Source organism: Sphaerodactylus townsendi, linkage group LG02 (genome assembly GCF_021028975.2).
Source record: "Sphaerodactylus townsendi isolate TG3544 linkage group LG02, MPM_Stown_v2.3, whole genome shotgun sequence".
Lineage (NCBI taxonomy): Eukaryota > Metazoa > Chordata > Lepidosauria > Squamata > Sphaerodactylidae > Sphaerodactylus > Sphaerodactylus townsendi.
Window position 1 is genome coordinate 94,502,081 of NC_059426.1, and position 26,617 is coordinate 94,528,697.

General features: G+C 42.8%; 1 protein-coding gene across 2 annotated transcripts in view; it reads right to left on the reverse strand.

Moving 5' to 3' along the window:
* Positions 1-21,395, reverse strand: part of QSER1 (glutamine and serine rich 1) — a 40,233-nt gene extending 18,838 nt beyond the window's left edge. For both annotated transcript variants that reach the window (XM_048484353.1, XM_048484352.1), the window contains exons 1-4: positions 20,959-21,395; positions 7,612-7,721; positions 7,170-7,331; positions 339-3,977 (exon numbers count right to left, since the gene is read on the reverse strand). In XM_048484353.1, the coding sequence (XP_048340310.1) occupies positions 339-3,977; positions 7,170-7,331; positions 7,612-7,721; positions 20,959-21,086 (4,039 nt within the window). In that variant the 5' untranslated portion in view covers positions 21,087-21,395. The remainder of the gene's footprint in view (positions 1-338; positions 3,978-7,169; positions 7,332-7,611; positions 7,722-20,958) is intronic.
* Between the last annotated feature and the right edge of the window lie 5,222 nt (positions 21,396-26,617).

Sequence of the window (26,617 nt, forward strand, 5' to 3'; positions counted from 1 at the left end):
ATCACACCAAAATTTTTACAGGTAAAAATTCTAAATACATGAAATCTATATACAATAAGCATAACAAGAAATTTAATACACCTAGCCTATATATAAGGGGATTAACTATAAAGAATATTTAAATCATAACACATTAGAACATTGTGTTTGAAAACAAGCAAGAGCTCATCCAGCATCTTTCAACAAAACAAAATTTATTTCAAAATCCTTTAATTTTTGCCTGGCTGAAACTTGGTTGCTTAAAGGTATTTGCTTACAATATCTGATCAAACAGATATATATTTTATTTAAAGACAAATTACATTCATGCATCTAATTATGAACATTATAACCATTACCTATTTTCTTCTTTTTCTCAGAAGTATCATCTAAAGTCGATAATGCAGATGTGATACTTTTTTGAAGATCTTGGTTAGCGCCTACAGAATCTTCATCAGAAGAAAATGAAGGCAATGCTTCAGAATTTCTTTTAGGTTCCTTGTTACCCTTTTTGTTTGAATTTTCACAACCGTTTTCAAGAGACGCAGAATGTGCTGCCATCTGAGGCTTTGAAAGGAAATGTGTGCAAGGTGCTCTAATGACTGGGGCAACAGGCCTCCTCATTCGATTAGGCATACGTATAGCAGGAGCTGAAAACTGTTGCCTGGCTCCAGACTTCAAGAAATCTAAAAAAGAGCCAATGAATCCTGTTTTGACCTCCGGTTGTTTTTCTTCCACTTCTTTGATTTTCTGCCTCATTTTTTCTTGATGTTGGTAGGTTTCATAGCAGCTTTCAGCAACAGGAGATGAATACTGCAAGCTGGCATCAGCTCCTCTTGAATTCTGAGGTCTGCATTGCCCAGTTCGCTTCTGTTGCTTCGGATTTGTGTCATCTTCATTGACACATCTAGTTTTACTGTGTCCTTTGTCTTTTTGCCTCTGAAGGTCCTCTTGCAATATATCTTGCCTCTCCTCTTGTGTTTTACTACCATTTTCATCTCCTGGTTGTTGCATAGATAGTATTGGTTGAAATGGAATCTTAGTGCTGTTTCCTATCACAGTGTTGTCACTTTCTATGTTAAAATTATTATTTGATATGACTCTCTCTTTGTTCAAAGTCCTACCACTTGAAACAAGCTCTGAATCTTTTACATTTAAAGTACTATCAAGATTTTTCCCCTCAGAGTCATTACTGTTGCTTGACTGGTGTTTAACTAGGCCAGAAACCTGCTCCGGCCTCTGTTCAAGCTCTGATGTGGCAAGTCTTGTAGGAATGCTCTGATCTGGAGTTTCTATGTGTTGCTGGTCAAGGCTCAAATTGTTTGGCTGCATTGTAGACACTGCTGTGAGGCTCAGGGTAACCTGTCCTCCATTTAAAGAAATGTTATTTATGCTCAATGGCTTTCCAACAACTGTTGGTGTGGAGCTGAAGTTAGGTGTCACATGCCTGGCATCTACTGTCTGGAATTGAGATTTAGAATTGTCTCCACTTTCAATTGACTGAATTTCTTCTTCATTAGGTGATACTTTGGCAAATTCTGTTGGAGTTACACCACAAGCAGCAGCAGTTGCTGCCAAAATATCATCTACATTAGACAGTATATTTCTGTCATCATTGAGAAGCATAGACTCTGGAAAACATACAGTACTAAGGGAAACAAACTGATTCTTAGGTTCATGATTTGGCTGCACAAAATGATCTTTTGATGTAAAGTGCTGCTGTAGTGGCTTGGTGGGTTCAGAGATAATTTCAGCACTTTGAGGATGAAGCTGCTGCTGTGAATGTCGTCCATTACTCTGAGCCATGTGACTATCCACCTGAAGAAACTGATGAGTAACCTGCTGAGGACTCTGAATGGCCTGTACTTGTGGAGATATTTTTGTGGTACCTAAGCCAGATTGCAGTATTGATGGCTGAAGCATTTGTAAGTCACAGGCTGATTCTAGAAGAACTTGTGCACCAGACAAACAGAGTTGATGGCCATGCCTTATGGCTTGTGTATGAAGGTGGGGTGGGGTGCTAACTATTTGGCCTTGCTGTTCCGAGGCTTTAACTTCATGTACCTTATGCAGAAGAGAATGTTGCTGGTTTAGTTCTTTAGCATCCACATTTACTTGAGTTGTCTGCATTAAATTAGCTCCCTTTTTAACATCATGGGTTACATTTGAGATATGGCCAATCTGTTGGGTAAGCTGACTCACAGAGCTAATCATTCTCTCATCTTTTTTCAACCTGTGAAGAGTAAGCCCAACAACTTGTTCTTCAAGGCGAGAGTTACTCCTGATGACACTTTGAGAATAAGGATTATCTACTTTGGAAACTTTGTAAGTGGCACCCTGAGCATCAGATTCACCATCAGTTATTCTTTGAGTGGTAGAATCAAGAGATGTTTGTTGCTGCAATACCTGCAAATCTTGCATTTGGAAATGATCATCTTGCTTCGATGCTTGATACAAATTAGGATCAGATTTCCTTTTCATGTATGATTTTGCATTAGAGGAAGATCTGTTTTGCAGTGATTGTGACTGAGCTGGCATTGCAAAAGGAGTTGTCTGGACCACAGCCAAAAACTTCTGAGACTGTGGAGATGATGACTCTTGTGCCTGAGAATGTAGAGAAATATAGCTATGGGGAGGGCTAGAAGATGATAAATTTTGGACATGAGCTGAGGATGAAAATGGAAGAGATTGTGATGTTAATGTTAAAGATGGGCCTGTAGTGTAGGTTTCTGAAGGACTAACTACCGACAAATCTTGTGATTGAGATGAATAACTAATTTGTGATTGGCTGACTGTTGTCAAACCCTGAGAATGACTAGAAGAATAATTTTGAGACTGACTGCCTGAAGAAAGATCCCTTGTTTGCCCAGAGTAGTTGTTATTTGAAACTGAACTTAATACCTGTTGATCAGAATAACTTAGTGTCTGGCTATCAGAAGTAATAGCTTGGGATTGCCCAGAAAAAGGAAGAGTTTTGTACAAAGGTGGCAGCTTCTCAATCTTAATGGCTGGAAATGCCTGTGCATGACTAATAGATGGTATATTCTGTGACGGAGTTGAAATATAATTTTGTGACTGGCTTACTGACAAGAGACTAGGGAGGTGTGCTGTAGAATAGATTTGTGCTTGACTTGCTATTACAGAACTCTGGCTCTGTGCAGTTTTGGAGTAGCTTTGTATCTGCACAGTGGGGACTATGCTTTGAGAGTTGGGGGTCTTTGTTACCCTTGGTGGTTCCTTTGTAGAACACTGTTTTGCCTCAGCAGTGGAAACAGATGGGAAGCCAGGTGATGGAATTGCAGATGTGTACGACTGAGCAAGTTCTACTGTAACTTGAGAGGTCTTCTGCTGTGGTCCACCATTGCTCACCTGAGTAGCATCACCAACTGGGCTACAAGAAATGGATGACTGCTGGGATGTATCTGAAAAATCAGTTACATTTGCGCTTGATAAATAGTTGTGTAAGGAATGCTGTGAACCAGTCAGTTGTGCCTGAACAGACTGTGTGCTTGAAGGCCGCTGATGGTGTTTTATAACACTACATTCTCTCTGTAGTGCTCTTTCAATGGAGGCAGTGGTACCAGTAAACAGAGATGAACTATATACCTGTGGAGCCTGCTGAGCTCCTCCAAGTGATGAAGGCAACAAACTAAACTGTGGCTGCAAGAGATGTGCTGCAGACTCTTGAGCAGAGCGGTATGTTGAAGACTGTGGTGGCATGCTGGTACTTAACACAGAATTGCCCAGACGTTCAAATGTCAGTGCAGTAGGAATTGTGCCTTGGGATGTTTTGATTTGCAGTAAAGAGTCATGGTTAGTTAGAAGTCCATTGGATGTTGCACTGAAAGCTGCATCTTGAAGAGTTAGAGAAGGAACTGTAGCAAAGTTTCTACTGCTATAAGCAGTGGGGTGCTGATAAACTGATGCTGCTGGAAATGTTCCAGAGGCTGGCAAAGCTCCTGTAACAAAAAGCTCAGCTGCTGTTGAAGAATGTATACCTATTGAAAAAGAAAGAAGAGGAGGGAGATACAATGATGCCTTTAGGAAAAAGGAAATGGAAATCAGACATTTTACATTTTGCTGTGTCAAGAAATTCAGTCATTGTCAGAACTTTGGTCAAGTTGCTCAGGCTGTGAAATTTTTGTCTCTTGTAATTGGAGGGCCCTATCCTGATTAGATTCTGTTCCACCTGTTTGATGTTGTGAGAACGAGCATGGAGTATTAGCTCCCTATCTCAGTCTCTCAAAACATTACAGAGATGTTGTGATTATCTATGCCAGGTTGGCCCAAGTCACCAATTGACTGACATTTAAGTATGAAGCTTGGCTCTGGAAAGTTCCACTTAAATTTGGTTCTAATTGGTTGAATTAGATTCACCTGACTATGACTGATGAATCCTTACTAAAATCTTACTATGGGGCTAGAGTGGCTATTCTATTCTGAACCTACCTGAAATGCTGTAGCTTAACATTGACTTATGCTTGCTGGAAGAAACTAAGAGCAACACTACCTGGATTTCAAGGACTATGCTAATATTTGTGAGTGCTTTATCCTGTCTTATGTTTCAGGTAATCTTCTGCTATTTATGCAGATGTTATTATTCATGCTGAAGGACTTTTCATGTTCACTTTTTTATATAAAACTTTAAAAAAATTATTTGGTCTGCTGTGTGCTTACTCTCAATAACCCATGTGAGCCAGGTGGAAACAGCCTAGGCTGGTTTTCTTGACATGTTAATATAAAAACCAGAGGTGAGATTGTTGTATTACAGATAGCAGTTCTGGGATAACTTTCTTTATTGCCCCTACTTGCCTCCAAGATATTTAGATCATTCACTCAAATACAGGAACAGATAATAGCAATTTAATCAATATGACTATTTACAATAAATGCAGAAGTCTCCCTCATCAAGACTCAATTTTCTATGTATTACTCTGTTCATTTTTAAAGATGTTATAGCTATTATAGCACAAAAGAATGGTGCCTCAGCAAACTCTTGGCATCTGTTAGATAGAACAATACTTGCAAAAGAGTACACAATAACAAGAAAAACAGTTTAAAGATAACAATGACTGAGGAATGACTGGTGCTACTTCTTTTGCTGGCTGCTCCAAGCAGAGGATTATGGATTCTTGACTGAGAAGTCTGAACATGTTTGAATGAAACATCTGTGCTGTTACTGACTCCTGTCCATACAAGACAGTGAATATATTCATCTTCATAAGAGGTCAGAACAACATTTTTGTCTGCTTGATATTTATATACTAAAGAAGAATCCCCTGAAACAAGCCTATATTTGGATTCCTGTCTTTGCAATTTGTTGGATTTGTTATTCATTAGTCATATAACCTTTGAACTATATTTGCGTGTTAATTGTAATTTCTTGGTCAATGTAAGAGTTGAACAGTGTTCCTTGTGACTATATATTCTACTGCAAATTTTGCAATAATCAATATATCCACAATATTTGCTGCAGCTCTGTTTTTTTTCCTCCCATCACTGAGGTTCCTGCTCATTCTTTTTTCCCCTTCAAAATATAGCAGTTATAGCAGCAGAAAGATTAGGACTTGGCTTGATAAATCCCAAGCTCCAGGGTGCCCAGGAGCTTCATTGGGGCACCTACTATTTTCAGAAATCATTTGTTTTAAGTGCCTTTTAGTGATTTTCTATAAAAGTACAAATCTTGTTCATGTCAGAGATAGAGGTTAGTTTCTTGTCGGGATGACAACCAGGGTTATTTTGTTATAGCTTTAAAAATGACAAGAAACTAAGTATAATATTAGGTTTCGTGAGAGCAATAATTAAAAACTATGGTTATTAAAATTTAAAATTGAAAGCTGCAAAATCAATCTGGTTCCCAAATTTAGAGAGTGACTCATAAAGCTGAAGCAAATTTGTCAAGGAACCTCCAGGACTTTTGCTAGATGAACTGTACAAATTTGGATTTCTGTAAACTGACCAGGATACATAATTTACAGTTTAGGTCTCTTTGAATTTCTGATGTACTTCCCATTATGCTGCAATTGCCTTAACAAATACTTTCTTGTTTAATACAAAGAACTGGGTTGTTCTCAGTTCTCATAGCTTCTAGAGAGCTACCTGTCACTGTGCACCCTATTAAAAAAAGATGTGCAGCTAACTAAAAAGCTTGAAGGATGCCTTTAAGAAGTTAGCAAAGCACTGATAGGATGCTAGATTTGCACAATAGCTTGCTGTAAGGAAGAATTCTGTTAGTAGATGTTCCATGATCCAACTAAGGATGCTTAGGACAGCATAAGGCAGCAAACTGACATAAAATTAGTTCTGGAAAACTTCATATGAGGCTGATCCAAGGATAAATTTGTGACAGATGTTCAGTTAACAATCCAGTCTTCCAAATAAATTATATTAGTTTTGCAAGAAGATATGCTAGCATAAATGCTTTTATTTGAATTACACAGTGCTTCGAGAACAATAAATAAAATAGTTGGACTGTATTAAAAATTGTTCTCAAAGAACTTCCTTAATAAATATTCTTAGCACAAAATATTTATTTATTTATTTTATTTATTGTTTCAGCTTTTATACCGCCCCATCCCCGAGGGGCTCTGGGCGGTGTACATCAAAGCATAAATAAAATGAATTTCTAAAATCTTTAAAACAGCGGTACAAACAATAATAACTATATAGAGGCGTCCGACCAACCCCGCTTTAAGAATTCTCCCCAGAAAAAGGGAGGGAGGAGAGCGGCGAGTCATTTTAGATGGTGGCCTAGGTGGAAGGCCAACTGGGGGGCACCATTTCAGCGGCTGGTCCCTCCAAAGGCCCGGCGGAACAACTCCGTTTTACAGGCCCTGCGGAACTCACCAAGGTCCCGCAGGGCCCGAACAGCCGGAGGAAGGGTGTTCCACCAGGCTGGGGCCAGAGCCGTAAAGGCCCTGGCCCGCGTGGAGGCCAGCCGCATCATTGAGGGGCCAGGGACCACTAATAAATTGGCCTCCACCGAGCGGAGAGGCCGTGCAGGGACATATGGGGTGATGCGGTCGCGAAGATTTCAAGTCTTCATCTTTAGAAATGTGTAATTAAAGAGGAAGTCTGAAGGTAAAAAACTTATCTTGGTTTAACATTAAGGTATTAAACATAAAATTATGTTTCATCAACATTTTTACTGAGGAGTAATTGGCATGTTTCAAAGAGAGAGAAAATGTCACCTGGCTGCCATGTTGAACCCCTAAACTGCGGTAATAGGGTAGTTCCTGAAGAAACAGCCTGAGCATTTCGGGAATCAATTGCAGTAAGAAAATTCATTACTGAGGTTTCTTTAGTGTTGCTACTGCCACTGTGCACAGTGCTGTCGAAAATTCCAGAAAGACCTACAGGAAAACAGAGATAAATATTTTTAATTTATGTCATATCATATATGAATGTGCTGCAGAGTACACAGTAACAGGGATGAAGCTATGCTTGAATATTTGAAAATAAACAAATATGCAGCTCACGTATGTTCCTGGGCAAGTTATTACCTTTCAGAATAACGGACCACAGAGTTTTCTTGTCAGGTAAGAAATATATTTTATTCCAATACATTACTGAATTTAAACCTGTCAAATTATTTATTCTGAAAGTTAAACTGAAATTGTAGAGTATTTTTACCAGTTGGGTGGGGTGTGGTAGCATATGCAGGAAGCTGATGAGAAGTTGTGTATGTTTGTCTGTGAAGATCTGCTTCTGAGTGTGATGGATGTCCTCCTCCATAGCTTAAACTAAAAAGAAAATTAAAAGTATTTTAAAATGTTCAGCGGGGTCATGAGAATTGATAGGGCAAAAATGTTACAAAGTGCAGCAGTTGAGCAATGACTGATCTGTGATAGTGCCAAATACTTTAAATTAAGACTGCTTTTGTATGAACCAGCTGGTCAAACAGGATAATTTGGTTTACAAAACAAAGCAGCCTTTGAAACATTAACACAACAAAAGCAGTGATTTGTTTCCTTTACATATTTTAAAGGATGGCCATACAGGTCTGGCAACAATTTACTGTTCTGCAGGCTGAAGTGATCCATACCGGAACCTTGCTCTTGCTTTGAATTTTGGAGTTCAACTTATCTGAATAAATGGGATAAAAAGAAAACAGAAATTTAGAATTCAAGCGAGGGAAGCCATGTTAACTGTGGGAGCAAAAACAAAAAAAGAAAAAGGAATTGTATCCTCCTTCAAGACTTATTGAACTGTGAGCCTTTGTGGGGTAAACTCCACTTCGTCATAAGATGCATAAAATGGATTCTCAGGCAGGCAGCAGGATGTATGTCGGTGGAGAGGGGTGGGGTGGGGTGGGGGGACACCCCTGGAAATGCAGAGTAGAATATTTCTATGCAAAGCTCAAATGCATAGAAGCACACTGACCATTCATACTAGTTGATCTTAGAATATCTAATCTAGGCTGAGTACAGCATTGTTGTGAGCCATTTTGCTCTACCGATTCCAGTCTCTGCCAGAAAGAAAGGAAAACCAAGGTTGGCACATGCATAAAATATATACCTTCAGGATTCTACTACTTATCTGAAAATACATCAAGGCAGCATGCTATACCATTTAATTAAAGCAGGCAACATTGTCACAGAGGTAACAGAACTAGTATAGCAGGAAGAGGGACAATTTCTCCCAAATCTCCCTCCTTTTTTGTGCTCTCAAGTCACAGTTGACTTACTTAGGGGTGACCCCATAGGGTTTTCAAGGCAAGAGATGTTTAGTAATTTGCCATTGCCTGACTCTGTGTCATGACCCTGGATTTCTTGGAGGCTGTTCCTCCAAATACTAATCAGGGTGTCTGATGATATCAGGCTAGACTAGGCTATGCAGCTTAGGGCTCCCCTTTCTTAGGGTATTTTGTACAAAAGGGTCCCTCCCAACCCTCAGTATCAGCTAGCCAGGAATCACAGAGGGAGGCTGGGAAAGGAAAAAGGAGGGAAGCACCATGCTATTGCAGTAGGTATGATCCAACCCACTGACCTTTAAAACTCACAGGTCATGTTTAATTTGTGAGCATGTGAAGACACAGGATGCATATTATGTCAGCCCCTTTGAATCTCCTTACAGAAGAGAAAGGGGGGATATAAATCCAACTCTTCATCTTCATTTTTAAAAACAAGAACAATCAAGTGATCCATATAATGAAAGCCAGGATTTTATAGTGACCAGAATGTCAGAAAAGGATCTAGGGGACCCATCTTCAAATATCAACACCACCATGGACAATTGCTGGGTGACCTTGCATTAGTTGCACACTGTCAGCCTAATCTACCTCAGAAGGTTGTTATGAAGATAACATGAGGCAGCTGAAAGTGATGATAAAAACATCTCTGGGCTCCGAACTAAGACAAAGAAGATGGGTATAAATGACATAAATAAGCATGCTAACATAGACTATACCTAGTGATATGCTGGACTTGGATTTATTTTTGTTAACTAATATAGAGACTGAAGACATGAAGGGCATGACTAATCTATATATATATAAAGCTAACAGTGTTTTTGTTGATGACAGTATACCTCAGTAACTGCTGGGCCAATTCCTCTGAAAATTTCCAGCCACTATAGTCAGCCAGGCGAGAGTGTTTTTAGATGTTCACATACCTGAAATTTCACACCTGGCCCAGGTAAAACGCCTTTTTCCAGGCGCTCCCTGGTGAAGGACATGCAGCTGCCTGTGCGTAACTGTCACTTTTAGAATGTTCGTGCTGCTTAGAATGTTCACGCAGACGGCCAGATATGAGCAGTGAAAACAGTACATAGGCAGTAACTCGAGTGGAAGTGAAACACATACACACACACACACACGAGGGAGAGGGAAGGGAGGGAGGGGAAGGGGTGGCATGTAAGGGAAGAGAGGGAGGAAAGTGATGGAGGGGGAGGCATGCAAGGGAACAGAAGTGAGAGAGGGGAGACAGTGAGGGGTGGCATGCAAGGGAGGGGAGGCAGGGGGCCCAGCATCTTGATATGACCCACCCACTCTAGCAAAGGAAAAGGGAAGGGAAGAAGGGGGAGGGGTGGCATGCAAGGGAAGAGAAGTGAGGGAGGGAAGAGAGTGAGGGACGACATGCAAGGGATGGGAGGGAGGGGCCAGGAACCCTAGATTCCCTGAATACTGCGGTTACAGTTAAGAAAACCAGGCATGCATTACTCAGGAGCAAGTTCAGTACAGCAACCGTGACATACTTTCAATGGCTGCGTCGCGCCCCTCAGAGGGTTTCCTCAGAAGCGACACCCATTGCCACTAACCAAACTTACTCCCAGGTAAAGGATCATGACCAGCCAGCCTACATGTGTGGGAGGGGTGCCTTTTCATTCCCCCCACCAACGAATGCGGGCACACACATCACTAACATCGCACAGTATCAGCCACTATAGTCAGCCAGGCGAGAGTGTGTTTCTAGATGTTCACATACCTGAAATTTCACACCTGGCCCAGGTAAAATGCCTTTTTCCTGGCGCTCCCTGGTGAAGGACATACAGCTGCCTGTGCGTAACTGTCACCCTTAGAATGTTCGTGCTGCTTAGAATGTTTGCTCGATGGCCAGATATGAGCAGTGGAAACAGTACATAGGCAGTAACTCGAGTGGAAGTGAAACACATACACACACATACACACGAAGGAGAGGGAAGGGAGGGAGAGGGAGGGGTGGCATGCAAGGGAACAGAAGTGAGAGAGGGGAGACAGTGAGGGGTGGCATGCAAGGGAGGGGAGGCAGGGGGCCCAGCATCTTGATATGACCCACCCACCCTAGCGGAGGAAAAGGGAAGGGAAGGAGGGGGAGGGGTGGCATGCAAGGGAAGAGAAGTGAGGGAGGGAAGAGAGTGAGGGACAACATGCAAGGGATGGGAGGGAGGGGCCAGGAACCCTAGATTCCCTGAATACTGCGGTTACAGTTAAGAAAACCAGGCAAGCATTACTCAGGAGTAAGCTCGGTACGGCAACCGTGACATACTTGAATGGCTGCGTCGCGCCCCTCAGAGGGTTTCCTCAGAAGCGACACCCATTGCCACCAACCAAAAGTACTCCCAGGTAAAGGATCATTAACAGCCAGCCTACATGTGTGGGAGGGGTGCCTTTCCATTCCCCTCCCCCCAGGGAATGCGGGCACACATATCCCTGACATCGCACAGTATCAGGCTGCGTGTTTGCATGAGCAAGTACTACTGGCCTCTGCAATTGATTTGCTGCTACTGTTCTTTTCCCATTTCACCACAATAAGCCACAGCAACGCGTGGCCAAGCCCTGGTAGTTCAGACTAATTCCTTAAACAATCGATAAATTGAACTTGCTAAATTAAAGCAATAAGCCACAGCAACGCGTGGCCAAGCCCTGCTAGTTCAGACTAATTCCTTAAACAATCGATAAATTGAACTTGCTAAATTAAAGCAACACTATCACCTTTAAACCATCCTTAAGTGGCAACTAGCACAATTCATCGCTAAGATACCACACCATTCCAAATTCAGTAGAGAAAATGAATATAAAACCTCTTGCTACATAACTGTATCCATCGGTATAAGCCAACAAGACATCTTAGCTAAGTAATGAAAATGGTGAATAAAAAACCTTAAACCAGGGGTCTGCAACCAATTGGCCATGGTGGCAGGGGCTGATGGGAATTGTAGTCCATGAACATCTGGAGAGCCGCAGGTTGCAGACCCCTGCCTTAAACACTATTGTCTGTGTTCTCCATTATTTTATTTGTCTCATGAATGGTCTCTCACCTCTGCCTATTTTCCATGTAACAGACAAATTCCTTAGCTAAGGTTCCACAGATGGCCCATATGGATGATTGCTGCCTCTTTACTATTCTGAGTAGCAAGTTCCTTTCTTAGTTGGTTGCCGCTGTAAGTAGTCTTGACCAACAAACTAAGTCTGGAAGGTATGCATTCCTGCAGGGCATGGAAACTGCATTATCTGAAGATGCCACTATTTTACCCTTTTTTTTTGCAATCCAGCAGGGTTATAAATTTTAGTGCACAAACCTATTTTTAGAGGCCTTGACAAGTTCCTTCCAACAGCAGGAGCAAAAGATCCCCAATCTACTTACCAATGTCAATTAGACTATGAAAATATCAAAAATATACTTTGCATCTGTATGACTTTGAGGTAATACTTTTCAAGGAGATTTTCTTTTTTACTTTTGTCAGTTTATTATTTTTTAAATGAGCACCAAAGCACTATGGGATGTACCTACAGATGAGATATTCTCTACTATATTAGTTTTATTTGATTGATTTTCAACTGGATTCTTAATTTAAGCAACAGCAATCTAAAACTGGAAAGGGCTGATTAAAAGCAAATACAGTTTAAATACTTAAGTATGAATAAGCAAGTATTGTTCATTAAATACCTACAATATTTTAAAATACCAAAACTACAACACATATCTACATATTCAATCCCCCCTACCCAAAACCAGGGTTCCTCAGTATTCTACCATCCCATTTTCCTATATAATCCAAAATTAAACAAGCTTGTCAGTTTTGAATTATTATTATTATTATTATTATTATTATTATTATTATTATTATTATTATTATTATTATTATTATTATTATATTATAAGATGTATTTCCTTAAATTTAAAAAATGTACAGGAAATATACATTACATTGTCTTTAAATTTTACAAGCATTATCCCAATAAAAATAGTTTTCACAAGACGCTCCAAATTTGAATATAACATTTAAATCACACTTGATTTTTTTAATTCAAATTTTTCAGTTCAAATGTTTTTTTAATATGAGGCCATGGAGTGCTTTAAATTGTTTGTTTACTAAATATGATTCAAAATAAAAATGGTAAATGAAATCATGCTCCATTTATGGTACTGTAAATTTTTCTGAATTCATATTTTCTGATGCATACCTTCCAGTAACATCATCTTTCTACAATTGCATATCTTAAACAACTGCCCAATTTCTAAATAGGTGAAAGTAACATCAACTGAACAGATTTACTTTTTGTTTTGATTACCAAGCAAAAGAAATTATAAATGTATTATATGGTATCACAGAAATGTCTGGAAGGTTCAGAATGTGCATTCTTCTTCTGCTGGAAAGATGCAATTATTTGAATTCCTAAACTTGTGCCAAATGAGTACAGACTTGCAATGTAATCAGAGTAACTGTGTATCTTGAAAATGACAAGTGTTTTACACTTAATTATAGAATCCTGCTACATGATGTTCATATCTGTTCATTTTGTAATCAAACATTTACATTTCTTAATATTCATTAACATAGATATTTATTTGCTAAAAGGATTTATAAGCCTCTCTATTAATAGAAAACCTCTGAAGACTGCTAGTAGACAGCATGTTGTATATTTTAAATTCACATACTAATAATAGCCTTCAGAGTTTTTCTGAAAAGTTAAACAACAGCTACACTAAGGATCACTGGCGTAATGCCCATTGGGCAAGGCGGGCAGCTGCCCAGGGCATCACCTTGTGGGGGGCATCAAAATGCTGGGTTCGTTTTTGGGTATTTTTAGTGGTTTTCCATTTTTGGCCTGCAGGGGGCGAAGTTTTTAGGCTAGCGGCACCGAAATTTTAGCGTATCATCAGGAGACTGTCCTTATGCTACCCCCCAAGTTTGGTGAGGTTTGGTTCAGGGAGTCCAAAGTTATGGACTCCCAAAAGGGGTGCCCCTATCCCCCATTGCTTCCAATGGGAGCTAACAGGAGATGGGGGCTACAGTTTTGAGGGTCCATAACTTTGGCCCCCCTGAACCAAACTGCACCAAACTTTGGGGGAATCATTAGGGCAGTCTCCTGTTGAGACCCTGAAAGTTTTGAAACTGTGCCTTCAAAAATGTGCCCCCCTCCCCACAGCCTGCAACCCCCGTTGACAGCAGTGCAGAAAACTCAATGCAGAACAAAGATTCTTGGGCAAATTTTGGGATGTTCTTGCAGGGAGGGCATTCTTGGACGTATCAGCACCAAAACTTCAGGGTATCATCTGGAGACTGTCATGATGGCACCCCCAAGGTTTGGTGCAGTTTGGTTCAGGGGGTCCAAAGTTATGGACCCTCAAAAGGGCAGCCCCCATCTCCTTAGCACAGAATGTGGGATGGGGTACCCCCTTTGAGGGTCCATAACTTTGGACCCCCTGAACCAAACTGCACCAAACTTTGGGGGTACCATAAGGACAGTTTCCAGATGATATCCTGAAAGTTTGGTTCTGATACATCCAAAAATGCGCCCCCTGCAGGAACATCCCAGAAATTTGCCCAAGAATCTTTGTTCTGCATTGAGTTTTCTGTATTGCTGTCCATGGGGGTTGCAGGCTGGGGGGGATGACATTTCTGAAAGCACAGTCTCAAAACTTTCAGGGTCTCATCAGGAGACTGCCCTGAATATACCCCCCAGGTTTGGTGCACTTTGGTTCAGGGGGGCCAAAGTTATGGACCCTCAAAACTGTAGCCCCCATCTCCTATTAGCTCCCATGGGAAACAATGGGGGATGGGGCACCCCCTTTGGGAGTCCATAACTTTGGACTCCTTGAACCAAACCTCACCAAACTTGGGGAGTAGCATAAGGACAGTCTCCTGATATGCTGAAATTTTGGTGCTGATATGTCTAAAAACTTCACCCCCTGTAGGCACCAATGTCCTGGTGCAAAAAAAAATTTGGTCGTGTTGGAGTGGCCGCCCATGGGGGGGGGGGGGCATCCAACTCAGGTTTTTCCCAGGGCTACAGTTTGCCCAGGGCTGCCTCGTTACACCCCTGCTAAGGATGGAACCCGTGGCCTGTGGGGCCAACCAGAGTCATGAAGGTTACCTCCGCCTTCTCCTGATGCACCTTCTATAAAGTTTTGGGGATCACCTGGAAAGGGAGAGAAGGCCATGCTGAGGTTAAAGCATCTGCTTGTTCTGACCAAGGGTAATGTATCTGGAGAAGAATCTCCATACTTGATAATTGGATGCCAAGGCAAACAACTCCACCCAACTTAAGATGGCGTGGGAGTTTCTACCGAAAAGCCTGGAATGTCATCATAGCCTTGGGGGCGGAACTGGCAACTAAGAGAGCATTTACGCGCTCCTTGCACCTCCTCTCAAGGTTCTCCTTAGAAATCCCATCAGCTCAGTTGAGCAAGGAGTCCACCCGACCACAACCTTGAAAGTGCGGGGGGGGGGGGGGAAGACTTCCACTATCCCCTTAAGGATCCATTCTGGTGGTCAAAGAATCCAGCTGGATGGATGGGGGAGCCTGTTGAATGCCATCATAACCATTATGGGTCAAACTAGTAGCTGGCAGGGGCTGAACTGACAGTTGAGAGAGCCATTTAACTCTAAGTGCTGTTTTCCTGCTTTTTTATGGTGTGTTTTCAAGTGCTTTTGCTTTGCAATATTCCTGACTTGCTCCTGACTCAGGCTTGAGAAGTCTCTCTCTGTCTTCCACATTCCTCCAAAGCTTCTGGGGTTGTATCAGGGCCATTACAAGGAAGAAGAGGGAGCAAGGAGGAGAGCAGAGAAAAGCCTTCAAGAAGACTCTACTCCAGATCTGAGCTCCATGAGAAAGACAATTTAAAAAAAAAGGGGGGGGGGGTAACTGAAGCCAATGCTAAGAGCTTCTCCCCCACATTGGCACCTTCTTAATGGCAGGACTGAGCAATTCCCACCAGGGGACAGGAAGTCGTTAAGGTTGTTCATGACCCCTTCTGCACATTCAGAATAATGCACTTTCAATCTGCTTTCAATGCACTTTGCAGCTGGATTGCACTGTGCGGAATAGCAAAATCCACTTGCAAACAATTGTGAAAGCGGACTGAAAGTGCTTTATTCTGCATGTGCAGAAGGGGCCCCTGCCTCCCTGAGCAATTAGTGGGAATTACCCAAAGTTCAAGATGCCCCCCCTCTCAGTGCAAGTAGTAATATTCATCCTTAGCCCTGCAATCGGCCATAATCATAGATATGCTCAATTCTTTAACTACTGCCCATAGTTCAAAAATGGAAGGAAGGATAGAACACCCAATCAAAACAATCAGCCTGACATGGAAACACAGCCAACCAATCAAAAGGACAGGCAAGTAGGAAAGGTATTATTTGCTGCTGGGGTCTGCATAAGCCAAAGGAGGCATTAAATTTTCCCAGTCACTCTAGTACAGGGGTAGGGAACCTGCGGCTCGAGAGCCACATGCGGCTCTTCTGCCCTTGCACTGTGGCTCCACGAGCAGAGCCGCCGGCCCCATCCTTGCCCGCCCTGCAGGCAGCAGGGCAAGCGCACCAACTGCCCATGGTCGGCTGGGCCGCGCTGCGGGCTTCCCGTCTCGCCTGCCCCGTTGGAGCAGGGCGGGCGCTTTCCTGGCGGCCGGCGAGGCCGAGCCACTGGCTTCATCCTTGCCCGCCCTGCAGGCAGCAGGGCGTGCGCATCCATGCGCTTCTCAAAATGAGCGGAGTAAAAGGTAAAAAAAACCCTATATATATAGTGTTATCTTTATTTTAAATGTCAAAAATTATTTGCGGCTCCAAGTGTTTTCTTTTCCCGTGGAAAACGGGTCCAAATGGCTCTTTGAGCGTTAAAGGTTCCCTACCCCTGCTCTAGTACAAGTGCAAAAAATGGTCTGCAAACAAAAGTATGACATATACACACATACAAAGTGAAGTTTCACACAAAACTAGCCAGTATACAGTGATTGCCCCTATCATGCTATCATCTGAGGTGCCCCGGAAGCAGGGAAAAACCAGAACACAGCTGCAGTTTAGAAGATGTCTCAGATTTAGAGGTATTTTCTACTGGGATTGTGAATATTAACTGGCTGCAGTAAGTAAGCAGAGAATTGATCCACTTCATCTAGCACATTCATGTCCTGCCTTCCAACTCCAGGCAGCACACATGGGGGATATACCATTTCATTCTCACAACAGTCCTATAAGATAGGTTAGTCTGAAAGACAGTGACTGTCAAAACTGTAACATTCTGGAAAATCTTGAGTAATGAAAACAACATGCAACAGGCTGCAGGCAGGGGAGAGAGAATTGAAATAGAGCCAATGTATTCTGTATTATCAAACCCAAACTTACTTTATTGCTTTTACAACATAATACACATTTTGACCATTTTAGCTTCTTTCCTTTTTATGTGGGCTGAAAATTATTCATAGTTCCTAAGAAACAAAAATTAGGAACTTTACATCCAGAAACGTAAATATATGGTATATTTATAGGAGTAGCAGATTTGTTAGCTTGTCCAGAAACAGTATTGGTGATGAACAGATAGATTCAAGTCCAGTGCTGCCTTAGAGACCAAAAAGATTTTCAAGGTATAAGCTTTTGAGAGTCAAAGCTCCCTTGATTAGAAACAACCAGTCAGAAGGTGGGAAGGGGGTTGCAAAGAAGGAGATCAAGATGCAAAGCTACAATTGCACATTGTAATCAGCTTGATTAAAGCAGAGAAAAAATGTTTAAGAATCCAGCTGATTTACTACAAACCAATCTGACAACCCTCAAAGTATTTGTGATAGGAAATCACTTGGTTCCTTATTACTGATGTGTTTATACAAACAAATGAAGAGTCCAAGTGATTTCATCATCCTCAAGACGTGTCACAATTTCCCACAAATCTCAGCCCTGTCCTGTCTTTTGTTACTAGATTCCAAAACTTTGTTATATGAACCCAACAGTTATTATAAACCTCCTTAACGCAGATCTGCCTGGAACACATAAATGTTAATTTTTTTAAAAAAATGCTTGTTTTTATTTAAGGATTACCCACATTCCCCCAAATGCTCAAACTGCAAACAGTTCACAAGACAGAAATTTAAGGCTGCAAAATGAATTTATAAAGCAACAGGACAAAACAGCAAGAGAAGAGAAGCAATAAAACTATTCAGGACAAACTATTCAGGACAAAAACTATTCAGGATAAAGCTATCTGAGAATTAAAATGAGACTGCTGGACCTCAATGGCAAAATAATAAAGACAATGACAAATCTGACAAGACAAAAAGTTACAAAATAATTAAAAACTGTTTTCACTTGACACAATGTTTAGCAGACCAGGTACCAATAAAAACACTATAGTGAGCTGTCTTCAACTGAGATGCCAACAAAGTAAAGGCCCTTCGGTTCTCGCACACCATGCTTCAGAAAGTAAACAGAGCAAAGCCAACTGTGACCCGAAATATACAAGCCGCTGAAAAGTACACCACCAAGAACCCTCCCCACCGAAGATCTCAACATAGCCTGCTCTATAAAGGCTGAAATCAATTCTTAGATACCTGTGGCCAGCACCACAGGTAACTCCTCGTGGCAGTGTTTGCCACACTGAAAGGAAGAGGCAAATGCTGCACCGACTTGCGAGTTTGGGTTCAAATATCAGAACAAGGTGCAAATTATAATCATACCTTGTGTGGGACACCTTAAACCCCATTTTAGACAAACTAAGAATTCATAAATTAAATGCAGATATAGGATGGAGAACACCTGGCTTGACAACACTACATGTGAAAGAGATCTGGGAGCCTTAATAGACTACAAACTGAATATGAGTCAGCAGTGTGATGCAGCAGCCAAGAAAGCCAATGCAATTCTGGGCTGCTTCAATAGTATAATGTCTAGATCAAGGGTAGTACTAGTACCATTGCATTCTGCACTGGTCAGACCTCACCTGGAATACTGTGTCCAGTTCTGGGAGCCGCAAGGATACTGACAAGTTGATGGATCCAGAGGAAGACAACCAAAGTAGGTCTGGATTCCATGCCCTGAGGAGCAGCTTAGGAAGCTAGGGAGGCTTAGTTTAAGGGTGACATGGTAGCCATGTTTAAATATTTGAAGGGATGTCATGTTGGAGAGGGAGCAAGCTTGTTTCCTGCTGCTCCAGAGGTTAGAACAAGGTACAAAAGAGATTTCTCTTAAACATTAGGAAGAACTTCCTGACTGTAAGGGCTGTTCAACAGTAGAATATGCTGCCTTGGACAGTGGTGGAGTCTCCTTCTCTGGAGGTTTTTAAACAAAGGCTGGATAGCCATCTGTCAGGAGTGATTTGATTGTGTATTCCTGCATGGCAGGGGGTTGGACTTGATGGCCCTTGTGGTCTCTTTCAACTCTATGATTCTAAAATTTGGCTATAAAGGGCCATGCACACTTTTCAGAAGCCTACTGTATTTATCTCAGGCCATTACTCATTTCAGACATTTTGATATATTCTGGATAAATGGCAGCCTCCTCTACGTTAACAAGCACCAATTTCATTTCTTTGTCCTATCTCAGATACAAGCTGTTTTCTGTCACAATGTACACAGCTGTCATTAGGTTCTAATCCTGCAAAGAGTTCATGAATAATTCAACAAAAATAAAATGCTTTTTTCTATGCCAAAATAGATTGCCTACCAGGCAATCAATTTCTTCACATTCTGTACTAACTCTCAACTCGATTCCAGGTTTAATGTGTTATTCTGACGGCAAACTGCAGAGTGCTATAACTGTTTTAGCAGGAAGATGAAAAATTTTCATTAACAAAATTAGTTGTCTTCTTTTTTTGCTATCAAGTTGCAGCTGAATTCTGGCGACCTCTGGTGCAGTTTTCAAGGGAACAGATATTTAGAGATGGTTTGCCATTGTCTGCCTCTGCATCATCATTACCAAGGTATTCCCATCCAAATATTTGCCAAGAAAGTGTTTAACAGGCCTGAAGTTACCTAGCAAGTGAAAGTGTTTAACAGGCCTGAAGTTACGGAGCAAGTTTCCATGGCAATGTGGGGATTTGAACCTGGGTTTCCCAGATCCTAACCCAACACCTTAACCACTACACCATGCTGGCTCCAAAGGTACATACACTTAAAAAACAGGACAGGTTGCATTTTATCACTTGTAGATGGGAAAGAATGCTTGTATGAACAATGCCTCACAGACAGTATGAACTGTCCCACTCATTTACCATATTTTATTCTCCCATCCCCAGGAGTTAAAAACTATTCCCCAAGTTTTGCCAGGAAATGCATTTTAAGATGTTGAACAAAAGTACTTATAATAAAAAAGCTAAGAAATTTTCATCAGTATTAAAACAATAGGATGGCATAATGAAATCCAAACTTGAGAAGATACTAAGAAGCGAGTTAGCGAGCTCAAAACATTCTGTTGGTGGATTATGATGAGATCACCAAGAGTGGGCAATGCTCACCCCCGAAATGCAGCCCTTGTCCTCCGGCAACGTTGTGAGTATTCCCGCTGAGGAACAAGGTATTGTTCTCATAACACTCCTTTCCCGCATCAGATTATGTCGTTCACAAATTTAGCCACGCCTTCTACTGTAGCCTCATTTTAACATGTGTTCCCTCTTTATCTCTGCTACTTATGGGGTTGGACACCCCCCGCCCCCGTCGGGAAAGTCGGTGCAGCAAACCGGGCTTCCCCGGGGCCATGCAAAAGGTAAACATGAACTCTTGAACTCTGCCTGGTGAACGCACACCTTGGAAATGGGGAGAAAGGAAGCGACGTCAGACACTCAGGGTGCAACCTTAGCGGCTAAAGAACCCCAAAGGCGATGGCAGGCCTGGAGTGGGGGAGAAGGCTACCAATAGCAAGCTACACCCCAGAGTAAAAGACAGAAAATGCCTTGACGGCTTAATTGACTGACAGCGGCGAATCCGACTATTCCCGCCTTCCACTGCACAGCACGGTCCCCTTCCTTGTCTCCCCCCCCAGTGGTCTCCCTTGCAATTGTTGGTCCTTCATAACCTTCAGTGCATACCTCCACCCAAAACTGCAACACCCACCTTGGAGTGAGTAGGGCTCGCTGGGGCCCGAGTGCTCCCCTACTGGCGGCCCCAGGACTGGGAGCACGTTTCTACGCTCCCGCACCTCTGGGGAGTTGCCTGCACAGCTCCCGCATTTCCCGGGACGAGAGGAGCCGCCCCCACCACGGGCAAGGCAAAGGCGCCCCGAAGACGCCCAGTATCCGCGAGAACGGACGAAGGCCTCGTCTCAATCCCCGGCCTTTCCTGGCAGGCGGACCTTCCTTACCTGGGCTTGTTGCTGCTGGCGCCCCCCTCGTAGGCCCAAGCGGTAGCGGGCTGCGCGGACGAAGCGGCGGCGACCGAAGCCAGCGGGTCGGGGAAAGTCGGAGCCGCCGGGTAGTTCCTGTCCATCATTGGAACGGAAAAAGAGGGACGCGCCGCGGCTCCGCGTAGGGCCTGGGCGGGCAAGAAGAAGGAAGCGGGCGCGGGGGGGGGGGAGTTGTAGGGACCGAGCAGGGTGGGAGTAACTCCCCTTTTTCTCTCACATGAGGGAGGCTACGGCAGCGGCCACCCCCCACCCGGTCCTTCCCTCAATTTCCGCTGCAAGGGGCGGGAGAGCGGCTTGCAATCTGGGGAATTGCAGCGCAAACCGATGCAGGCGGCGGCGGGGGCTGCAAACAGCCCAGGCGGAGACCCATGTCGGGCAGCCGCTGCTTTCCCAGATGCCCCTCCCACCTCTGCACAGTTTGCTGGGGCTTGATGGGCTTCTCAGTTGGGGAAGCGGCTGCTCTCGCCGCCGCTCATGATCAGCGGCAGGAGGAGGAAGGAGCAGCCGGAATATAGATCCCAATTGGGAAAGGCAGCACGCCAGAATTGCAGCCCCCAGGGAAGAGGAAGTGCCTAAACTCAGTGGGAATGAAAAACCAAACCTGCAGATATTTATTTTGTATCTGCAACTTCAAAATACTGTAAAATATAAGCGCAGTGTTTTGGCGGGATTGTTAGAGGGTGCTGGCTTTGTGGAATATTTCACGTGAACTTGCTAAGACATAACGTATGAATTTGCGCTTATACTCACACAATGCTTTGGATGTATAGGGGCAGCTTTTTTGTTCAGTCCTGTTCTGCATGCTACACTAGTTTAGATGTGACTGATATCGTAACTTTTGGGAGGATGAATGTGATGCTTGCAAGTTCATGAACCGTTCTGGTAAAGGAATCTGCTGAGTGCTGTTCTTTGTTCAATCATTTATTTATTTATTTATTTATTTTTAAAGCTTTTATACCGCCCCATCTCCGGGGGGGCTCTGGGCGGTGTGCTAGGGATATGCGTGCTAGGGATAATCTGGGTCAGTTTTTAGTTTATTAGATCTTATTCCTACCCTTCCACCTAGCTCATGGTGATAGACATTGTCTCACATCCATTTTACAACAACACTACGAGGTAGGTTAGTCTAGTGATAACTGACTGGGTGAAACTCACAAAGAATGTCTGTGAACGTATATTTGAACCATGATCTTCCTAGTAAATCTAAATCAAGCTGGTCATCAGTTCAAAATAGTCCAAAAGCTTATAGAGGGAAATGGTTCCCTGGATTCTTCTGTGTTAAATTGCAGATAGAGAAGTCACATGTCTAAGCAGCATAATGTTAGAGTAGCAGCTCATGAGATTACTGTAGCTTCTACCATAAGTAGAATGTTCTCAACTTTTTTTCCCCTGGGAGTAGCAACTGCAGTTGTTCATGAGCAGCTTGGCTACACAAGTATGATCATCACACTCTGGTAGTTTTGTGCAGGTAACCCCAACAATTAATACCTGCACCTGCCCTAAGGGTGCTGTGGAATCCTAGCCTCCTTTACACCTGTTCAGACTATGTGGTGGGATTGGAACTCTTGATTGTTTTTAGTCTGGAATGGCTCTTAGTTACATGGGTTTAACTAGTGAAATCCTAAATTTGTTTGCTCAGAAATAAATCCTCTGTTTAATAGGACTTACTCCCAGGTAAATGCACAGGATCACAGCCTAAATGGTTGCTAACTTTTAAGTCAGTGAAGTGGCATCAAGCCACAGTTGATTTTCCAATGACTACTGGTGGGTTTTTCAAAGCAAGTGATTAAGCACAGGTGGTTAGCCATTGCCTTCCTCTGCAGAGTCTTCCTCAAAGGTCTCCCGTCCAAGTACTAATTTAGCTTAGCTTCCAAGATCTGATGAGATAGGGTTATATACATTCCACATCCCCATGTTCTTTACAAACGCTTTCTATCATGGGGTTGTACTAATACAAACACCCCACCTGCTGCTCTATCTGTCACACAGCCTTTAATAGCACAGCAGCCCTACTTAAACAAAAATGTGCAATATTTTCCTGCTTATTTTTTTGTAGCACAACCTCTGTAGCTGCTATTGAATAAAAGTTGTCCACGTTAAATACAATCTCTCAGTGTTGTATCAGTTAACCAGAAGGGATTTATCCATTCATCCTAGCAGGCATCAGGCAGAAACATACTTATTACTATTCCTGCAGCTTCTTCCGGCTCTGGTTTTCTCACCACCAGCTTTCCAAAGAATGAGAAACAAGATTGCCACCAGCTCTGAAAGCCACGTGGCTACAGTCAGTGACAGACATTATGTAGCTGACCTGGTAAAAGGAGAGGAGATGGATAATGTGATCTATGGAGATGATGAGCAGCAGCTGTAACCAGTCAAGAAAGCAAGCAACAGGGGCAATATAGTTGGCCAATAGAAAGGGACTGAGTCTGTAGCTTATTGTGTGCTAAACTAGTAAGGCTTCCACTAAAGCAAAGCATATGTGACCCTTCAGTGCCAAACTCTGTCATGGCACATCTCATTGCTGGCTGAATGAATGTGTGTCATGGTCTAATTCCTACACCTCAAACCAAAGCCCTTTTATGAGTTTTTGCTAATACTGTCCCTCTGCCTGCAAAAAGTTTGTCTCTGTACTCCCTGGGATGCCATGTGATTTTTGTCATTGTTCAGGCAACTCACTCAATCACTTTTAATTGACCAAATTGATACAAATAAGAGCATGCAGAAGCCAAAAGTAATCCTTCCAGCGGTTTCCAGTCTTCTAACTATACTTGGTACCCCCTATACTTGATACAACACTGAGAGATTGCTAGGAACTGTCCCTCTGCCTGAAAAAAGTTTGTTTCCTGTCACCCATCAGGGTGCCCACAGTGACTTGAGCCCTTGTCCTGAAAATTTTTTCACATACAGCTTTTTCTCAAAGGACTATAAAGCTGGCTGATTCCTGTGGGTTGTTTTTTTAAAGCAAAAGATGTTTATCTGGTAGGGGCCATTAGTGGGATTCAGCCCTTTGCCTGGAGGCACTTGCTGCTTAATCTGGTGAATTTATAGTCTCACTGTGTAAGTGGAAGCACTATATTGATCTCGAAGCGCTGACATTGAAGGGTTTGTGTGGTATGGGTAAAATCTAATTCTGTATTTGTATATTCCTTGAAAAAGGAATGGTTCCTTTGCTTGGATTTGAACCACTGTCTTGTAGGCTCAAGCCATTTTCCACTTACCTTTGTGGCATTTGGAACACAAGCACCGTGATACTTTTCAGGTATCAAATTTACACCATAGGTATGCAAGGGATGAAGAAGATGAGGAATAGTTTGCTTCACATCATTAGGGCATTGCTGCTTCCTGCTATTTGCATATAGCTGTGGTTGCCTTAGGAGCAATGTTGTGATTGGGTGTGGAATTGCTAAGGTCTGGCAGTGGCAGCTGGTTTGTAAGCTTACTAATTGCTCCAGGATCAGTCAGATTTCAGGCATCAGATTTATACCCTAGTTCTGTAATGGTGAACCTTTGGCACTCCAGATGTTATGGACTACAATTCCCATCAGCCCTGCCAGCATGGCCAATTGGCCATGCTGGCAGGGGCTGATGGGAATTGTAGTCCATAACATCTGGAGTGCCAAAGGTTGGCCCCCCGCTTCGCCTAGTTTTTAGTGAACAGCGTTGTATAAAGGCACTCCTATCTAGAAGGAAACAAAATGTAAACACTCCACACAGATTGCTAACAGTTTAACTGATTTAAACTTTCTATGTTCTTGAGTTTAGGGTTTTCGAACTCTTGACTACTTTCTGCGGATCACCACCCCTGCACTATTGTGGATTTATCTCTATCATAAAGCCATGAGTTCAGAGAAATTGCTGCTAGGCTTATTACACGTTCTCCTGTTTTGCTTTAGAAACTCCATAATTAAGGTAATCCTTTGCACTTGCCCATCATGATACTAACCATGACTGATCCCACTTCGCTTCTGAGATCTGAGGAGATCGTCCATGCCTGGAGCTAAGTGCCTCAAGCTGTGAGTCGCCATTTTCTTCCCTGCACTTGGGTTTCCTCTGTGTATATGTATAGCTGGGCATCCTATGACAGACTTCCAAAAGTATACATAGACTCAAAATTTGGTGATCTCTGGACTATGGTCCAGGGGATCAGGTTCAAATTCTAACTCTGCCACAGAAGATACAGGGTCACATTCTCTTAGCCTAATCTGGGTGTCTGCAATCTGTACCTCTGGAGCCGCATGTGACACTTCTGCCATTTTACAGAGGCTCTCTGCCCAAGCAAATAGTTGATCAGGCAGAGCAGCACAGGAGGCACAGTCTGGCGTGGAGGCTGCTTAGTAGAACAGGAAGATCAGCCCCAGAGCTGTAGCCACTAACCAGTTGCTTGGTGGTCTTGCTATGGGCACTGTGGGCTGCAGCAACAATGGCCAGTGGTCCTTCTGCTCTCATGCTCCACTATGGTTCAGAGGAGGGACATAGCATCTCCTCAGCATGTTCGCCACCTGAGTTAGTTCCATTGGGGATCAATGTCCGGACACTGCTTTTGCCCACTCCTGAGAAACAGGCAGAGGAGGAAGGTGCCATGTCCATGCCTCCATTCAGGTTTTCTCTGCTGCCCCTGGTGCCCACAGCCACTGGACCCTCCTTTTGGGCATATCCAGTGTGATCCCAAGAACCCAGGCAGCCTGGAGAGTGTGCAGCTTTGGCAGAACAGTAAATGAGTCCATTTGGACCAAGGAAAAGAGGGCCAGAGAGACAAAAGGAGAAGTGGCCAGCTGGCAGGAAATATAATTTCAGCGGCCAAAGCTGCTATGGGGGAATGAGGAGGAAGGGGAGGAATCTTCTGGGCAGGGCGGTGGTTGGCACTTTGATCTTCCATGGAGATTTATGGATTGATAATCTTATTGAGGCAGCAACTGCAGAGGAAGGACCGAATTTGAGGTGTAAAGAGAATGAGGGTTGTGGACAGCACAAAGCTATTTGGCATTGCATTTATCACTTTTTTCCTTGCTCTTTTCAAGACATGTAAGGAAATGAGATTAGCGATATATAAGAAAAACCTTACCGGATCAGGTCAAGGTCCATCTATGGCTAGGAATCCCCCATTTGTGAGGTTAAAGGCAACAGCCTTCCCTTGCAGCATTTCTCTGGTAGTTGATGCTCTCAGGTGTACTGTTTTGGATGATCTGTTTAGCTGACATGACTAGTAGCATATCTCTCCATGTGCTTGTCTAACTCCCCGTTAAAGCAATATATGTTGATGATAATCAGTGCATTTTGTGTTGGTGAATTTCTTTATTATGTGCTGTATAAAGAAGGCATTACCAACACTACCTTATACTGATGGTCAGTCAGTCTGTCATTAATATGACCCACGGGCCATTCATAAGTGCAACAAAGCATGGTAGTATTGAAATGAAAATGCAAAGTTGAAAGTACTAAATAGTCATTAAAAGTCCACTGCAGAGTATAGCCACATGTGGTAAAACATTTTAATTAATGTTCAATTAGACCTAATATATATTGATAGGGTAATTTAGACTTAATTGGCTGTATTACTTTCATTACAATGAAAGGGGCTCCAGACAGCTTTTTTCTTTGGGGGAGGGGAGGAATT